This window comes from Terrapene carolina, unplaced genomic scaffold (genome assembly GCF_002925995.2).
Source record: "Terrapene carolina triunguis isolate 2854851 unplaced genomic scaffold, T_m_triunguis-2.0 Scaffold42, whole genome shotgun sequence".
Lineage (NCBI taxonomy): Eukaryota > Metazoa > Chordata > Testudines > Emydidae > Terrapene > Terrapene triunguis.
Window position 1 is genome coordinate 30,300,715 of NW_020664393.1, and position 20,085 is coordinate 30,320,799.

At 40.8% G+C, this 20,085-nt stretch overlaps 1 protein-coding gene across 1 annotated transcript in view; it reads right to left on the minus strand.

Annotated features, from left to right (window-relative positions):
- Window positions 1-20,085, minus strand: part of KCNQ5 (potassium voltage-gated channel subfamily Q member 5) — a 525,002-nt gene that overhangs the window by 146,825 nt on the left and 358,092 nt on the right. The window contains 1 exon segment of the mRNA XM_026654633.2: window positions 298-388. Coding sequence (XP_026510418.1) covers window positions 298-388 — 91 coding nt within the window.

Genomic DNA, 20,085 nt, shown 5'->3' on the forward strand with positions numbered 1-20,085 from the left:
TTTCATGCTTTATCAACCAAGCTGCAGAAGAACTATTAGTAGTGAAGTATGGCAATTCTCAAGAGGAGAACAAAGATACAATCATGTGTTTGTTAACATTTCCTTATGTAGAATAAGTCCCAAAGGAAATGGTGATCCTGTCAATTTTTTGTTTATGATGGGCCTATTTTGATTCTTTTACCTTGTTGATGAATTTTTTTTTAAAGCATAAATTACCTTTCTCTGTCTAAAGTGAGATGGAGTTTAACATACTTAATGTGGCTGTGAAATTGTCCTGTATTCATAAGTTTCACTTACCAGAATGAAGAGGCAACGAGAGGCAAGTTTTGCGTGCTCAGGAATGGTAGAAAACACTGACAAAATCAAGCAACCAAATACAAGAAGAAAACTGAAAAAGAAAAGAATATTAAAGAATTAAGAACACTGAATAAATATGTCCATTGATTCTGCATTTCACAAATAGGCGCATTTAATAAAATGGCACTATATTATCTTAAGTAACAAAGGAATTTTGGTAGAATTATATATAGTATTTACAAGTTTCTAAACAGCAGTATAATAAAGGGTAATAGAATTAAAGGAAATAACACAAGAATCTTTCTCAGTGAGATGACTGTATATGCATGAGCTATCTCTTGGTGCTCTAATCTGGGAAATATATCCATTCTAAACTGTCTAATGCTGGGTGATATATATATATATATTTTTTTGGACAAAATGTTTTTTTTAATGGGAACCCCCCCACAGATTTGGGTTGATCAAAATATTTTAAAAATGTGGGTTAAATTTGCCAAATTGTTTCAGGGCCACCCAGAGGATTCAGGGGGCCTGGGGCAAAGCAATTTCGGGGGCCCCTTCCATAAAAAAAAAGTTGCAATACTATAGAATGCTGTATTCTCATGGAGGCTCCTGCAGGGCCGGGGGCCTGGGGCAAATTGCCCCATTTGCCGCCGCCCTCTGGGAGGCCCTAAATTGTTTTGGTTGAAAAAAACAATTCTGAAAAAGTCAAACATTTTGTTTCAACATTTTTGAACCTGAATATTTCCACTTTGATTCTAAATGACTTTTTGTTTCAAATTTTACTTCCATTTTATTTTTATTTTTTGGTAACGTAAAAAACCACCCTCAAACGAAACCAAACATTTTGTTTGTTTGACCAAAACATTTTTTTTCCTGTTCAGCCACAGTACCTCCCCCCCCCCAAATCATTTATTCACACAGCTCTACTAGTCTTAGGGGTTTCGAAGAACAACAATCAATTAGGCTTTTCCATAATCTGAAAGATCCCTTAATGTTTGCCACAAGACTTCTCCATTGCCACCTAAGGTAGGTCAAAGAGAGCAAAGTCACAGACTCTGTGTCTCACTGCCATGTATGGCAATTGGGCACAATGCCCTGATGCTATGACTGTAAGGTGTCATTTTAAAAATTATCACATTTTGAAAAGAGAAAATAAAACCTGATGCAAAACCCTCACTAAGTATTTTTCCACTCAAAGAAAGGAAAGATCTATCTTGGCCACAAGCTGACTATTCAAGTCAGAGCTGAGTATTCACAGACCAAGATTCAAAGAAGAAAACTATTACATTTAATAGTATAACAAAATGATGGCAAAATTGCAGGGGAAATTTGGATTGCCATTTCCAAGACATGGATTTCTAGTGGACAAATCAGGCAGGCCCTGCTTACTGCACATTATGAGATTTTGAACAGCAGTATATTCTGAGATTTTTTTTATTGCAGATGATACAGGAAAAATTTAGAGTATATGTTTAATTGAGTTATATGTCATATCAAATTAATGTATAAGAAGCTAATGATATAGTATGTCTGAGCCAGTCTGATCTTAATGATACAGAAAACTCTCTACAAAATGTATCCAAAATATAACAATAAGATGACTTTTTTATAAACTGGTTGATTCACAAAAATAATTTGCTATATTTTTCTTTGCAATTGGTTATTTTTAAGCAAAATGCTGTATTAGTATTTCTAATATGAAATTTTGTATTGCATTTTAAGTAAATATTGAATAAGAGTCAAATTCTGAAGTCCTTACTATGTTAATACTCAGACCCTATTCCAGAAGAATTCCCATGGAGTTTTGCCTGAATACAGTCTGATTATTAACAGAGTAAGAACTTCAGGATTTGGCTCTGTAGAAGCAGAATAAATAACATAACTATAATTCATGGAGAGACAAGGTGGGTGAGGTAATATCTTTCATTGGACCAACTTCTCTGAGTGAGAGAGACAAGCTTTCTGTCCCCCTCACCAATAGAAGTTGGTCCAATACAAGATATTACCTCACCCACCTTATCTCTCTAATATCCTGGGATGGACACAGCTACAACTACATTGCATATGACAGATGGAGTTGTATTGGATGTTCTGGGGACGTAATAAACCAGAAGAATAAAGTTCAAGTAGTTTGTGTAGCCCCACAGTAGAATTTATAGGGTCATATTCTCCCTCCAAGTAGAGTAATCAGGAATAACGTCACTGAATCTACCAGACATCTGTCTGTATAGATGTTTATATGGCATTGGCTATCATCTCTGTAGTGTCTGCTCATCAGTTGAATTACACTCACTGCATAAACCTAATGTGAGTGAGTGGAGAATCAAGTCCCCTGCCTCTGCTTCAAAATTTGCCTAACTGTATATCTATGAATACACCCTGGCTATTGCTTTCTACATTCCTATATTGGTTTTACTTCCCTTCCCCTTGTTGGAAATGCACTTCTCCTTCACTTTATCTGTTACTGCTGCCCTCAGCCTCACCTTCCTGTTGTCAATTTTCCACCTTCATTTTCCTCTTGTGGTCTACCTCTCCATTTCTATGCACTTCTCCTTTGCTCCTTCTCTAGGAGCCTGGTCTTTGCTACTGACGCAGTTGCTGCTGGAGCAACTTTCCCCTTTTACTCTGATGGCAGTTACTAGATATTTGGCAAGCAACAGGCTAAACTGTAGTTCTGAATTAGGAGTATTTTTCCGCTACGCTTAGCACTGTAGTCCCCATGTTAGTCTCAGGCCTGGCTCCAGGCACCAGCCCAGCAAGCAGGTGCTTGGGGCGGCCAACGGAGAGGGACAGCACGTCCGGCTCTTTGGCGGCGGGTCTCTCAGTCCCTCTTGGAGCGAAGGACCAGCTGCCGAATTGCCGCCGAAAACTGAAGCGGCGGCGATAGAGCAGATCGCGATCGCGGCTCCCCCACCCCCCCCTGCTTGTGGTGGCAAAAAGCCTGGAGCCGGCCCTGGTTAGTCTATATTCACCTATACTGAACACGTCATTTTCTGATCTTTGGTTGCAAATTGATGATTGTGACAATTTGTTGTACTAAATGTTTTCCTTTAAAGCAACAAACCTCAAGTACAGATGCAATTCCAGAACATGGTCCACATGCAATACTGTAAAGACCTTTAGGGCATTACTTTCTTAAATGACCAGTTTCCATTTTGGGTATTGTATGACTTTAAGCCTATCCGTTAAAACAAATAAGGGAATCTAGATGAATTACGAGATTGACAGGATTAGAAACACAAGCCCTCTATTTATACCCAGAACTAGTTCAGCACTGGTAAAAAACATCAGTTCTGCAGATTGACCGATGTACCAGGGCCAGCTGCCTCCCAAGCACCCCTTCATGACCAGGTATGGCGCTGCTGCACCCAGCCTCAGTTTCCCCTCAGCATCCTCAGTAACTCACAAAAAGCTTTCACAGGTCCAACAAAAACAGCCCTTCTTGGGGTCTGGTTTATTAAAATAAAGTTCCAAATAATTCACGCTGTCCTGAAAGTCCCAAAATAATTCAAGCTGCCACTCCTAGGCCTCTCCTACTTAGAGTCTGGCTCCAAGACATCAGCAGGCAAAACCTACCCTCTGCTGCTCCCCTGTTGTTTCAGGGTCCCATAAAGAGCCCTGTCCCGCTACTTGCGGGCTTCTTACTATGTGTTTTGTATTTATAGCTTTCTCTGGCTTCCAGGCCCAAAGTTTTCCCCTGATCAAGGGTCTCCTGAAGGAGTCTTCTGCTCATTGCAGCTCTCTCAACCTCTGCCCCAGCTTCCTCCCTGTATCTTCAGTTCCCTTCTGGCTCTTTATAGAGACCAGCAGCTCTCTATCAGGCCCCCTGGAGAGGCTGTTAGTGAGGCACAGGTGGCCTGGACCAGTTCCCTCTTAAAGGGCCCAGTCCACCCTGCGACACCCAGCTTACGTGTTTTGTTATACCAATGAGAGTGCATGGAGAGTGCAAGGCAGGAACAAATCAATTACTCAAGATGCAAGGAAGATGTAATGATCATATGTAGTTAAGGAAATTCTTGCATATTCTAGGTGTTTTCCTTAAAACATACGGTACATGAAAGGGTCAGCATTGGCCTGAGGGACCTATGCCAGGAATAATGAGGAAGTTTATTCTGTGTGATCCTTACTTTGCTACTAAGAGTGCTAATTAGGCTGGTATTTTTTGTTATGCAAACACCTGTTCTCTAAGGACTTGTTTACATGGTGCAGCAGTGTGCCCTGTAGGGATGTGATTTCTAAAGCGCACTAATGTGCTCTGCACTAATTGGTCCACGTTAACCCTGCTGGAGCACACTAAAAGTTCTCTAATGCACTTTATCATAGTGCTGTTTGAAACAGTGCTTGAAGCACACCAATCAATGCACAACATGTTAGTGCACTTTAGGAATCACACTTCTGTGCAGCTCACTACCCAATCACGTAGACAAACCCTAAAAAATGCATCAAGACAACAGCTCACTTCGTACAACCATAAACTGGCTACAGCCATAATTTAAAATGACAGACATTTGGGCATTACACGTATTAGTGCTTATACTGTTTTGCTAAGTTATCATCCTCAATACTATTGATATCCCACTCTTCTGTGAACATTTGTCAATCACATTGTATTACAGCACTCTGAAAAAGGACCCTGCATAGGGATGCAGCGTTATTTTGCTGACTTATCCTGCTGTCAGGTGCTTTAACCCTGCATAAAGATACAGTGCAATTAATACTGAGTTACACAGGCAGGAAGATTCAGTCAGTTCCCCCAGGGCATGAAGGGGCTTACAGCCTCTCTCGGGGCAGAGAGAAACAGGGCCTGGGACAGAGGATGTTCTACTGGGAAAATAAGCTTAGCAGATAGTCATATATATATATTTTTAATTGTTGTTTGAGTTACAAATAAAGCCAAACCCAAGGAAGAAAGTACAAGTTTGTTTGGACTCTAGAGAGTACAGGCAGAGGTATGCGACTTTTCTGGACTACACAAGCCGTACTGGCATTCTAAAGTAATAGAAATGAAGGATATAAACAATAATGCCACACTATGCATCTTTTCACACTGAAAATCGTTTTTAATTAACCACTTCACTGCTCTTCTGCTACACGGTGTCCTGTGTTTACTGATATTAAGAAAACCTGGTGTACAAGCATGATACACACTGGGATTTTTTTCATATTAGTTCATCAAATATGAGGAAACACCTTTTTAAGCATTTAATACACTCACTGAAAACAAATTCCACTCTGAAGATCAATTCCAAGAGGAACCTGCACATAAACTGTTTTCCGAAGTATAGAAAAAGCAAATATTTGAGAAGCAATAGAATTTTATTAGACATGCAGAAGGGCAAAATAGCCCATTTCTCACACTCAGCCAGCAGGCAGTTTTCCAGCCACCACACAACCCCCCCAAACCAATAACAGATATATATTTCAACCTACAGAGAGTGACATTCAAGAGGCAAAAATCCACCACATGCCCTTCTTGCTGTCTTTATTTAGGTAAATCTCCCACTGATATCAATGGAAGTTTTGCGTGAGTAAGCACTTCAAATGTGAACCCACTGTAATTACATCCCACAGCTGACAAGACTATTCTCTGAGCTGCCGAAGCATTGGCTCTCTTTGCTAATAGCACTCTTTGCTAATGTCTACACTTAAGAGCTGCAGCAGCTTCTCCTGTCATAGGTACCTCCCCAAGAGGTGGTAGCTATGTTGACAAGAGAAGCCCTCCCATCGACATAGCGTGATCTACACCGGGAGTTAGTTAGGTCAGTATAACTGTGTCACTCAGGGAAATGGATTTTCTACAACCCTGAGAGATGTAGTAATATAAGTTGCTTAGACCAAGCCTAAGACACGTCAGGGAAGGCAAAATAAAATGGACTGAGGACTTATGGTAACAGGATGTGATCTCCATTTGCGGGCTCTGAGAGGGAGTTTGGGTGCGGGAGGGGGCTCAGGGCTTGGGCAGGGGCTTTGGGTGCAGGAGAGGGCTCAGGGTGGATGCTTATCTCAGGCTGCTCCCAGAAGCGGCCGGCATGTCCGGCTCCTAGGCGGAAGCGCGGCCAGGTGGCTCTGTGTGCTGCCTGCGTCCACAGGCGCTGCCCCCGCAGCTCCCATTGGACGCAGTTCCTGGCCAATGGGAGCTGCGGAGCCAGCACTCAGGGCGGGGGTAGCACATGGAGCCCCAGTGGCCCCTACGCCTAGGAACCAGACATGCCGTCTGCTTCCAGGAGCCATGTGGAGCCAGGGAGCCTGCCTTAGCCCCACTGCGCCACAGACTGGACTTTTAACGGCCTGGTCAGCAGCGCTGACTGGAGCCGTCAGGTTCCCTTTTCAACCAGACGGTCCAGTCACAACCCAATCTTTACTACTGACTCAGTTTGCGGATGACACAAAGTTGGGAGGCATTGCCAACTCGGAGAAGGATCGGGATATTCTGCAGGGAGACTTGGATGACCTTGTAAATTGGAGTATTAGTAATAGGATGAGATTTAATAGTGAGAAGTGTAAGGTGATGCATTTAGGGATGACTAATAAGAATTTCAGTTATAAGCTAGGGACGCATAGGTTAGAAGTGACTGAGGAGGAGAAGGACCTCGGAGTCCTGGTTGATCGCAGGATGACTATGAGTCGGCAATGCGACGTGGCTGTGAAAAAAGCGAATGCGATCTTGGGATGCATAAGGCGAGGTATTTCTAGTAGGGACAGGGAGGTGCTGCTTCCGTTATACAAGGCGCTGGTGAGACCTCACTTGGAGTACTGTGTGCAGTTCTGGTCTCCTATGTTTAAAAGGGATGAACTGAAACTGGAACGGGTACAGAGAAGGGCAACTAGGATGATCCGAGGAATGGAAAACCTTTCCTATGAAAGGAGACTCGAGGAGCTTGGTTTGTTTAGCCTAACCAAAAGAAGGCTGAGGGGGGATATGATTGCTCTCTTTAAATATATCAAAGGGATAAATACCAGGGAGGGGGAGGAATTATTTCAGCTCAGTGCTAATGTGGACACGAGAACGAATGGATATAAACTGGCCGTGGGGAAATTTAGGCTTGAAATTAGACGAAGGTTTCTAACTGTCAGAGGGGTGAAATTTTGGAACAGCCTTCCGAGGGAAACGGTGGGGGCGAACGACCTCTCTGGCTTCAAGATTAGGCTAGATAAGTTTATGGAGGGAATGGTTTGATGGGATTACGTGATTCTAATCAATTAGGCAATAACGGCCATCGCTGGTCAAATGAGGGTCTGGCTAGAGAATCTTGCCTGTATGCTCGGGGTTCTGCTGATCGCCATATTTGGGGTCGGGAAGGAATTTTCCTCCAGGGTAGATTGGCAGTGGCCCTGGAGGTTTTTCGCCTTCCTCCGCAGCATAGGGCAGGGGTCGCAAGCTGGAAGATTCTCTGCGTCTAGAAGTCTTTAGATCACGATCTGGAGACTTCAACAGCAGAGCTAAGGGAAAGTGGGGGGGTCAGCTTTTGTGGCCTGCATCATGCAGGGGGTCAGACTAGATGACCATATTGGTCCCTTCTGACCTTAAGTCTATGAGTCTATGAGCTGTGCACTGCTCTGTCTATGTGGCTGACTTGCTACCAGGCTAATGTCCCTACATTCCCTGTGCCACTGGTGTCCCCTCAATAAACAGTCCCTCCAGGGAACCTGGGTCCTCTGACTCCAGTTCCACTGACCATGATACATTACCTAGGTGAAATTTAGAGAGAATGTCTGATGAAGTCTTTGCAGTGTTCCCAACAACAGGAAACAGCAAAAGAGTCACTTTACGGCCAGGTAAGGTAGAAGTATTCAGAACCCTGCAATAAAATGTATAAGAACTTGTTTTCATTTACTATGCATTGACATACCCCATTTTTACATTGATGGATGAAGTACAGAATAATGGATCTGCATGAGGACTTGAACAATCATCTTGTACACCTTATATGATGAAAAAGGAACTTTCAAATGCCAGTATTTGAATTGTGTTCTGTAATACATGGAGCTGGAATAGCGAGGTTATGCTAGAGAATGCTATTGCAGGTGCAGGACAGACAGACCAAAATGCACTGTAATTATATTAAGCCTCTAGTGGTTCAATCTGGACCATATATTGATTCAAGCTGAAGGAAACAGATGGTCTAGTCTCTCATGCATTTACTTTCAGACAGTAAAACATATGCCTTAGGCAGCAAGTTACCGTAAAATTATTCAGCCACAGCTATAGTGTTGTATTTTATCAAAAGCAGCCACTTCCATTTTGTTTCAGCAGAATAAGTAGACCCTTTAATTTTATTTCCTTTCTTCTGAAAGTACATACTAAATGGAAAAAGGGGCAACTTATGAAACATAATAGAATCTCAAATGTGTTCATATTTGTTCAAGCGACCTCTCAAACTTTTTGTGTTGGCTAATTAGGAACCAGTAATTCTGCATTTATGTAATTTTCAATAGAGCTCTCTACTTTATCTTGACATATTATTGGTGGTTTGTAAATCCACCCATGCTCAACTTAAAAATATGCTTAAACATTAGCCAGGTAACATCATCATATAAATGAAATGGGTACTCAGTGTAGACCTTTAAAAGCTAATTCGCTACATAATTTAGTACTAACATTAAAATAATCAGAAAATAAAACATCTGTAAACAGCTTTACTACCTCTTTTTTGAAACAATAAAAATATATCTGTTAAAGCGACATAATTAGATCACCAAAGTTTATGTTCAATTATTATTCAGGGTCTAATATAAACCCTATAAAAGTGAGGATACTCAGAATTATGGTTGTAATTATCTTTAAATCACTCTATTTTCTTAGGTGGTGCTGCATATTGTATGTGGTATACAAGATGAACAAAAGTTTGAAAACTCCAGCAATCCTTAGCTATAACAAAGTGTTAAAGTCTGGTCTCAGTTACATTGGTATAAATTCAGAGCTAATTCCATTGTTCAGAGAATACACAAAAGTGACTTAGAGCAGAGTTTGACCAGTGGATTGAAGAATGGAGTTCTGGCCCTAATTCTGAATGTCCTTTCTTTGAGGGTTTAAATGAGACCTTAAATTATCACCTGTAAATATATATATATTAATTCCCTCTAGCCTTGTAATATGTATGCAGTACCCAACTAGCCAGGAATCTATTAATTATTAGATCAATTCTGTATATGATCCAGATTTTTAAATGTGGATACCCTAGGACCTGATCCTGCAAAGTGCTGAGTTGAGGGCCTCCAATACCTGCTTCTACCAAAGTCAACAAAGGGTGCTGAGTGCTTCCAAGCATCTTGCAGGATTTGCCCTCCAAATGGCACTTTTAGAATATGGTTTGGTATTTGTTGGATGCACAAAACCCACACTTTCTGGCATCTGATGGATAACTGCACATATACGTACCTCCTTAGTTACACAATAACTAATTTAGTGCATGCAAATGTGGGTTTTGTTACACATGCAAATGGTATAATAGCAGATCAGACAACAATGTTTGAATATATGGCCCTATAAGTTTGCCACATCCAACCCAGCTCCAATTATCACCTTGTACACAGAGGTAACATGATGTAATGAGGGATAAGCAAGACAACAGTAAGGGAAGATAAAAGTTGCACAGTTACTTAGCAAGGGCTCTGTTGAATGATGCACTCAGGAGTGTGTGACTATTATTTTGGGGACTGGTTGGGAGAAGATGTTGCCAAATGGATCTCCTAAATGGCTAATTTTATGTAGTTGTTGGTGCTGCAGTTGATATAATGGGTCTGAAGTAGACATGGAGCTGTCTTACTGGGGTATAAGGAAAATGCTCAGATAAATGCTTTTAGTTTTAATGCATTGTGTTGTTTTCAAATCAAAAGTAACTCTTGTCCAAGATATCAAATGGATGGGCAGCCTACAAGCTCAAGAATATTTTATAATTCTTTCTCAATCTGCTTTTTTGTAACTTAACAATTACTTTTTGAAATACTGGAAAAAAATGTATGGTTAATGGGAGACAGTAAAGCAAAGGTGACAAGTTTCAGAGTGGTAGCCGTGTTAGTCTGAATCAGCAAAAAGAACGAGGACTACTGGGTTTTAGCCCACGAAAGCTTATGCCCACATAAATTTGTTAGTCTCTAAGGTGCCACAAGTTCTCCTCATTCTTAAAGCAAAGGTGATACAATCAATTACAATGGAATTCATGAAGCCTAAATCTCTCTCTCCCATTGTACACAACCAGCCATTCATTCTCCATATGCAATCCTTGAGCAAATAAACACATACAAAGCACCATGTCCTCACTGCACTCCACAATGAAAAGAATATCCTTGAACGTTAATTTATTAAAGATCTGGACTAGATGGAAAAAAAAGTAAGCAGAGAAAACAAACTAATTTGCAGACTCTGACGTATCATGGACTAGAACAATATACTCTTTCTAAAAAACTCATGAAAAGAAGCTTAATAAGTGATCACTGTATCAAATAGCTTGAAAAAGGTGAGGATGTTGGACAACCAGCAGATGCAAGAAAATCAGATTTAAATCATACTAAACATATAGGATGATCTCCCTCTACACTGAATGAGCATATCAGGATCCCTTTCACACAGCTAATAAAAACACTGGAAGGAAGGAAGTCATTAATACATTTTATTTTATTTTTTCATTTGGCCATTGGGTTTGGGACTGATGCCCACAGGAAATGGGGGGCAATTTTAGTTTATGGCTTTAGTATATTGTGAAGCTGAGAATAAGACATAAGAACATTTTTAGGGCTAGAGCAGCAGATCATTTGTCAGAACAATTATCCCAGAAAACATGCCAGGTGGAGAGTAAGAGATGGACAGACATGCAAACAGAACAGTGGGGAAGACATGGCTAAAATACAACTAGTTGACCCCTAGTTTGATAAGCAATACTAGCCAGTATCAGCAGAAAGTTCAACAGCTTTAACTTTTATATGATTTAAGGAAATTACTTTTCATAAGGAATTCCATTTAATTTCTGGCCTGAAATTTCTCATTTTATATAGTCACAGGAGTGTGCACGCAAACACAGATGCAAGCATACACCCCCTCACACACACGCCATTAAACTCCCCAACTGGCTTGTGTATAGGAAAAAAAATGCTCTCAGGCTGGGAGCCAAATTAGATCCTGGAGCAAATGTACACAGTCAACGTAGGGATGACGGGAGAATCTTAACAGTACCAGTAAGTCCCACTGCACTTTCTAATATCACTGACTAGTAAATTCTCTGAGGTCAGTTGAAAGAATGTCTCCAAAAATAATGATATGGAATAACATGCTCCAGGGTATTCAGAAATAATTGAAAGTGAAAACATCAACTAGTACAGACCTGGGAGGGGGGAGATATTTACCCAGGTCCTACGGTATCTCCCTTAAAAAGTAATCTTTTCAATGTTTCTTTAAAACAGATAATGCAACTGCTGACATGGTGGAAAATAATACAGTTTAACAGTTTTGATAATGCAAGCCATGTGGATTAAATTTTCCATCATTTATAGTTTCAATGTGACTTGTTTATGCAAGAAAATGAGATATGACAAAGGTTATGACAATTTGTTAAAATTGTTTGACAAGAGTTGTGTAGAGCATAAGCGCTCTCCCATAGAAAAAGTCTCATAAATTTATCCCGTAAACTTTCATTTAAAATGACTTGCTCTTTAACCTTTCTATGACTATAAAGACCTGATTCTGCACACCCTCTTTGTATGGAAAGCCCACTGAGCTTGTGCATGGAAGATCTATAGGATGGGGCTCTTAACTCTCTTAAAACATGAAAATACATATACTAGGATACTTTAAATGGTTTTTGTGTGTGTTATGAAAAAAATAAAATTGTGACAAAATCCTATTTTAGAAGCTTGGTTTTCTGGTTAATTAACTGTAAACTTTTGTAGAAACCCAGAACTTTTGAGAATATTAAACTTATGCCAAAAAACAAGGTTTTGCTGCCGATTGAACTCATCACCATAAACTGAGTTGAAAAGTTGTTTTTGTTTTTGTTAGGCTCTGACATACAGTTTTATTCAGACAATATTTCCTTGTTAATTTATATATTGTGCATTCACTGCTCTAAACATTAGAACAGAACAGAACAACAATTCACATGATATGAAAGGGTTTAAATTAGCAGTGACACAAATGTTTGTAGACCTAAATCGATCATCTTTGTTATATTTTTAGTGAGAAAATGAACAGTCAGTGTCTGCCAACTGACTGTGTTCCAGTATTAGCTTATTGTATTTGGCCTACAGAGGTAGAGCAGTAAAGTGGCTAAAGCAGCAGAGCTCTTGAGACACCAAGTAAAGTGTTTGTGTTATTGGCAGCAGATTTCATGATCTGGTTCACCACAGAGAGAAAATAAAGCACCAAGATAAATTTCTCCAGGGAACAGTAAGCACAAACACCATTCTCTGTCAAACATGTACAAAAGCTAAAAGAAACCCCTTTGGAATTAGCCTTTAATGGCATATGTTGCACATGTCCAAGTGTTAACAAAACAATGAGAGCGCGTTTAAAGATTTCTTTGGATTGAGTCAAATGGTTTCATTTGAAAATGTTGTTTACAATCATCCCATTAGGATGCACTTGTTTGGAAGCGTGGGTTTTTCCTCCAGACTGTAGGTGCTTTCAAAAAGCCTAGTAAGAACAGGAATGTTATAATTTTTACATACTAGAATCAATGTCCATTTTCACTATGAGCCAGGTTTGATAGAACTCCATGTAACTTTGCACCCACTGCCTCCTAAAATCTACGGAAGCTGCCAGACATTTCATTGTACCAGACCCAAAGAGAGGTGAATATGCAGGCCAAAATTTTCAAATGGGAGTTCCTAAAGTTAGGTACCAAAATCTATATTTAGCCTTGGCCTCCAAGATGACCTGTGGGAGCTCTGTTCAAAAGGAAACCTCTATTCTATCTTTAAGGCCACGTAAGTGACAAAATATGGATTTAGGTGCCTAATTTTAGCTATCCACGTTTGGAAATGTTGGCCTCAGTTCATTTAATAAAATGATTAGACACCTTTGTGTATGGCTGAACCACTTCTCTGCCTAGACAGCTAACTCACTTTTAAAGTCCATAGGGATTTTTCTTGCCTGGTGCTGCACCACTGTACCTTTTACCCCAGCCTCTCAGTGAGTAATTTTAATAGCCCTCATTGAGACATTTTTTGTAGAATGATTTTTCCATTTTCAGTTAATTCTACCGATGTTGTCCCTCAGCCTAGTGCGAGAAGAAACAGATTAAAAAACGTGTACATTTTTTTACTAGTTCATTCTACTTGTTTTTGTATACTGCAAATTTCATGAATACATAAAAAGTAGATGATCAGCTAAATTCACTTCTAGCTCAGAATGTCACGCTTTACAATTTAATATGGAAATATGACCATGGTCACTGTGACATTCTGGGGTGCAATTCAGACTAGTGAGGGGTTGTGTCACCGCCTGCTCTGTACCCCTGCATGTCTCACAACGCTTTGCTGCTGTAGGTCCCAACCTGGGCGGCTCCCAACCAGCCTTCCAGCATGCAGGTCACACCTTGAATGTCTGTGTGCTAGACATCCCTGGTTCAGCAGCTCTGAACCCCGCAGCCACTCTACAGCCCCACTCTGGCTTCCAGCTCTCTCTGTCTTCCCTCCACCAGGAGCTGTTTCCACTCCAGCCTCCACAGCTCTGGATCTCTCACCATTGCCACTGTCTTTGCTGGATCATCTGAGGAACCATCTGCTTGGTCTCCTGGATGCGCCCCATAGGAGAAAGAGGGACCCTTTCTAGCCCCTAGGTTTGGAGCAGGTGCCCCATCCTGCCTCATGGCATATGTGGACAACATGGCCACAAGCTCCAATTGCTTATGATCAGCTGCTGACAGACTACACTGTGCTCACAGCTCTTCTAACTGCTGCTTCATGAGCTCAGCATCTGCTTCTTTGTTTCTCCTGTCTGCTTCTTACTCATTTGTACACTTTCTTTTCTTCTATTTCCCTTGCCCAAAATAAACAAACAGAAAATCATCAAACTGTAACCTTTCTTTGATGGTTCTCAGCCTTTGCACTTGAGAATCACTTAAAACTATTTCACCAGTGCTTAAAATAGCAAACTGTGTAAATCCTGCAGAACTACACCACAGTCGCATTCTGGTCAGTTCGGGGTGCGATCCAGCCCTGCGAGGGGCTGTACTTGCCCTCTAACTTTGAGAGCCTCACAATGCTTTCCTGTTGCAGCTCCCACCCTGGTTCACACCCCCTTAAGAGCTAGGAATACATGTTGGAATTATAACTAAATCCCTGTCACATACATACATCATGCAAGAATATTAATGATCAGTGTGTTGTTATTTTTCAAAGGCATATTTTGTACAAAGATTATTACAGTAGTGTGTAGGGTGCATATACTAGGGTGCATAGTGTCACAGTAACTATCATTGACAATTGTAAGCTTAAGGAAAGGAAACAAGAAGGGACCGAGGAACAATCACGCTCACATTGATAATACATTATATTAATCAGAAGTGACCCAGGATTCTCTTCTAGGTAATTATAGGTCAAATCCGGACTCCAGTGAAGTTATTGGAAGTTTTGCCACCGACTTCATGGGGCCAGGATTTCACCCTCTGTTTCTATTACCTGCATCCCATGATCCAGCAATGGCAGAGGGCCAAGCTGAGGTACTGAGACAGTGGTAGCTGTGCTGAATCAGAAAAGATGTTGACCTAGATGAGACTTTTGGAGTGACTCCCGCTCAGCATGAATGGACACTGGAGGACCCTGAGTAGGTCGTGGAGGACCGTGACATGTGGCTACTCAGTAGGAGACACAGATACATCTACTCCTGGTCTGGGAGATGTTTGATGCCCTGAGTTGGTGATTCAGGTGGCCAGAATGCTCATGGCTGTGGATGGAGTCAAAGCAGACACCTCTTTTGCAACATTGCCAGTATTTGGCTTCTCCTATAGATGTACTACTAGCCCTAGGATTGAAGACCCCTTTTCCCTCCACTGTCTATAGGGATGCAGCAGATTCTCTGCACCAGTTAAGGAGGGGTCAGCGTTCTTTATTACACACAAACCCAGGTTTGTGAAGCACTACCAAGCCAGGATATTTCAAGCCTGAACTGAAATGGTGCAACAAAACCCTGTCAAAACTAGTACATTTCAATTTTGTTTTTAACTTAATTTAACTTAAGACAAGGAAGCCAATCGTATTAAAAACTGATTTTAAAAGCCTGGTTCCTAGAGGAAACCTCCTATGCTGAGTTTCTGCTTGGGGCAAAACACAACTACTTTTGTGCTTTCTCCCATACTGCCCCCAGGGCCGGCTCCAGGCACCAGCTTACCAAGCAGGTGCTTGGGGCGGCCACTTCGGAAAGGGGCGGCACGTCCAGCTGTTCGGTGGCAATTCGACGGACGGTCCCTCACTCCTGCTCGGAGCGAAGGACCTCCCGCTGAATTGCCGCCGCAGATCGCGATCGTGGCTTTTTGTTTGTTTGTTTGTTTGGCTGCTTGGGGCGGCCAAAACCCTGGAGCCAGCCCTGACTGCCCCACATGCTTGGGAGAAAAGCTACCTCATCATCCTCCTTCAAATCCCTCTGTAAATCTCTCTCCTGCCATGATGCCTACAAAAAAATTGACAACTCTTAGGCCTCCGGTGTGCTGAGACCACAGCCTCTCAGTATTGACCAATATTGTCTCATTGTTTCCTTGTACTCCCTCATCTATATCTCCCTGTCATCTCTTGTCTTATACTTAGATTGTAAGTTCTGTGGGGTAGGGACTACTTTTTTGTTCTGTTGTTCTGTGTTTGCCTAGCACAACTGGGTCCTGGTCATTGCTAGGACTTCTAGGAGTTACAATAATTAATAATAATTAAGACAGCATAAGATTCAGTAGGAAATACAACCTAGTATAGGGATTCCACTTCATTTGTTTTAGCTGAACAGTGTAACTTTAGTAACATATCAGAATACTGAGTAACAAATTTAACCAAACATTTTAGCACTTGTAACCAGAGTGTAACTGGTTTTAAATTGTGTATTGTACATCACTTTGCTATATCCTGGCAAATGACTGCTGTAGCAGTGGTGGTATAAAACTGATACGATGATCACAGTTAAAGTAACAAACACCAGTTAATCTGTGAACTTTATGTTGCTTTTATACTGTAGCTTTACTAGGAAAGGGACAATCCATCGTCTTTTGAGTATATTAAAATACACAATTTTTTTTTTTAAAACACTCTGCTCTGGAGAATGAGGATACAGGTGAAATTTTGTCCCGAACAAAACAATGTACATTGATTAATGATTTTAAAAATGTAAAGACAATAGTGTTTTTTAAAAGGCCACTACCCTTTAGAGCCCCACCATTTCTCTTGGTGGCAGCAGCAATCTAAGTGGCCACAAAATTCAAGGATTCATACTGGCCAGAATAAAGGCATAGTCTCTATTGAAAGATAAATAGTTACTGAAAATTTCTCTATTGTACCAGGATGCCTGTCTTCTTCCTCTAGCTTTATTTTTCTTATTTTAACAAATAGTCAGGTTCCAATCCTTGCTGCAAAATTACTACTGAATACAATAGAAGTTTGGCCTCTGTTGGGAGTATTACATTTGTCCATTAATGTTGCCAGTGCAAGGAAACTCTTGTTCTTAATTTGCATGAGTTCTCCACTACTTCTCTTATAGCAAAAATGGATATAAATGGAATATAGAATAATTTTCCAATATACTAAATTATTAGTATTAAAAATTCAATGTCACACAGTCACTCAAGGTGTTTGGTTATATTCCACAGCAGTAGTCTTGTCTTTTAGGAATCTAAATTGATTTTCTGCTGATTGAAATGTGTAACCCCATCTATTGATGTTATGCAGTGGCAATCACCGAAGAAGCTGTTATGGCAGAAGCATTTCAGACAGCAGAAGGAAACAGCTGCATCAAGTGCAATAGCATTAGTAGACTGTGTTCTCTGAATGGGTATGTCTCTATGGGGAAAATTTACACCAGCTGAGGATCTGCCCCTACCTATATAGGCCTTGATTCAGCAGAACACTTAAGCCTGGGCTTAAAGTTAGGTACATGCTTAAGTACTCTGCTGTATGGGGGGCTTTATAACATACTCAGTCACCACAGCATCTAACCTTGGCCTACAGTAAACATGCCCATTCTGTTGACAGTGTCATTAAGATATCTTTATTTTTTTAAACATACTAAGTGATAATACAAATGTGCTCACCACACAGTATAGTGGGTCCTTGCCTGGCTGGCTGGCAGAAAAGGCATTGTTGCCCCTTTAAGGGATTCCTGTACAACTGGTAGCAGAGGGGGAAGGAGGAAAATTTACCTGGATGGAGTGGGTAGGAGCAGCAAGCGGCTGGAACAGGTCAGGAGAGAAGGGCACTGCCCATCCTGCAGACCAGAAGAGTTGGAGGGAATTTATACCACGTGCAGCCCCAGAGAAGCCCTCTTTTACCTGGATTGGGCTGGCAGTACCCACCCACCCAATCTGAAAAAGGACCGGATATCCTTGTTACCTGCTATGGGCATTATACTAGTTGTCTTCTGTCCCCTTGGAGTCTGGGAAGGAATTTTTCCCTCACTTTCTGATTGCCCGAGGTGGGATGGGTTTCAGACCCAGAGGAATATGGCAGGGTGTTAGGTTCTAACCTCACAATTTAGTATGTAAAACTTGTGGCAGATTTCCAGAGCAAGTAGTCGTCTGGAAGGGATACAGTTATCAGATAAATGGATTGGAAAAGGATTTAAAGGAAAGTATTCCATAAAGAAGCTGAGGAAGGGGGTGTCAGGGCTCCTATGTCTGGTACAGTGGGGAGCTGACCTCCTTCCTTTTATTGCTCTCTTAGCCCTCATACTAGGAGAGGATGTTGGAGGCCCAGCAACAGCATGGCTAAGACAGGTTGAGTATTAGGTAGAAATGATGATGACTGCACTCTAAAATGTACAGATAGGCAATCCTAGTTATATTAAGTGAATAAAGTTGTGGCGTAATTTAAACCACATCCCTGTCTTTCTTCCGGTGTAGCAGGACACTTTCTATTTTGTCACTGCTGCAGGGAGCAGACACAAGAGTGTAACCTGTATGGGCTTTTCAGAAAACACTTTCTTTACCCTTTATGTTCATTAGCCAATTGTCATTGTTCATTCAGGAACAAACTTCACCTTCAGCCTCATTCTCCAGAGCAGAGAGTTATAAAAAGACTATTCTATATTTCAATACACTGTCATGCGTTTCTATTTCCCAGGGTCTTGGGAAGGGAGCTACGGTTTGTGGCAATTGTGCTGTAGGTCAAGTTTTTTTGCGGGGGGAGGCTATTGGTGTTAGCTACTATTTTCAGCGATTTGTGTTTCCTAATGCACATCAATGGTGCTTAGACTGTTAGGTAGCATCTCTGGTAAAATCCTAGCCTAGTGGATAGACACAGGACTGGAACCTGACCTGGGTTCTAGTTTCTGCTCTACCAGGGGCCTGGTGAGTGACAAATCACTTTGCCGCTCTGTACCTCAGTTTCCCTATCTGTAAAAAGGGAATAATGATACTTACCTCCATTCTAAAACATTTGGAGAATCAGTGATGGCAGGTGTTATAAGAGCTAGATATTTATTATTGCAAAAGTCAAGGGACTTTCAGCATTCAGTAGGAGCAAGATTTTACCCCTTTTTGAACATTTTTATCAATGAATAAAAGTTAATTATACCAAACAGAATCAGTGCATGACTAGCAAATCAGTATTATAGCCTCTCTTCTTTCAATTTAACATTACTTATGGTAAAAACAGAATAGAAGGAAGATAGCTAAGAAGTGAGACAAAAGGTACTATTTTCTTGAATAGGTGTTATATAGCTTTTTCCAGTATATAAAGCTATCCAGGTGAGCTTAACAACTTTGTAAAGAAGTATTCACCACCCCCATCATCTGAATGTGTTAGCAAAATACAGAACAATTTAAGTGTCCTCAAGCTTCAAAATGATTATGGCAAATGATACAATCTTTAATGATTTTGTACTTGTCTGACAAAATCCCCACAATGTTGAGATATTTTAGTTTTCAGTTTTTATTGTATTTAATTTTTCCTGGGAATTTATCAGTGTTTATAATTACAAAAACAAAAACAGGTGAAAATTAGTACAAAAAACTATTCATAATTTTTCTGGGCTAATATCAGGGCTTATTTTGGTGGATGGAAAGACGGGGGGCGGGAAGTACTCAGTAGATTAATGCTTTGAATTCCATTAATCAATGTGGTTTGCTGCAGAACTAAAACAGAACTCAAAACACAATGCCACCACTGAGATTAAGAAAACAATATATCTCTCATTCCCAAATAAAACTTTTCATTTGAATAAACAGTTTACTGTTGTAACTCTAGAGATATTAGCCTATAAATATTTACATTTAATAATTGGGCCACACGATTTGCAGCGCATACACTCAACTTCATCCTTTTCTCCTGTTTCTGTTGTTTTTAAACTTTCAATTACTTCCTTTTGTTCTGAAATGTATTCTGATACAGATTTTTGTTTTCTTCCCATTTTAGTGTGTCAAATCTTTAAACTGTTATCTGCTAACAGCTTGAAATATGTTTGCGGTAGGCCTGAGGTTCATCAGTACGTTCAGATGCGCAGACACTTCAGAGTTTGCGTGCGTGCCTGCCTGTTTATTGTGTAAAAACAATGAGGAGTCCTTGTGGCACCACTGCAGTGCTGTACGTACAGACATGACCTCTCAGATGAGATCACAAAAACTATGGTTCTGTCTACACTGCATGGACATTAAAGATTCT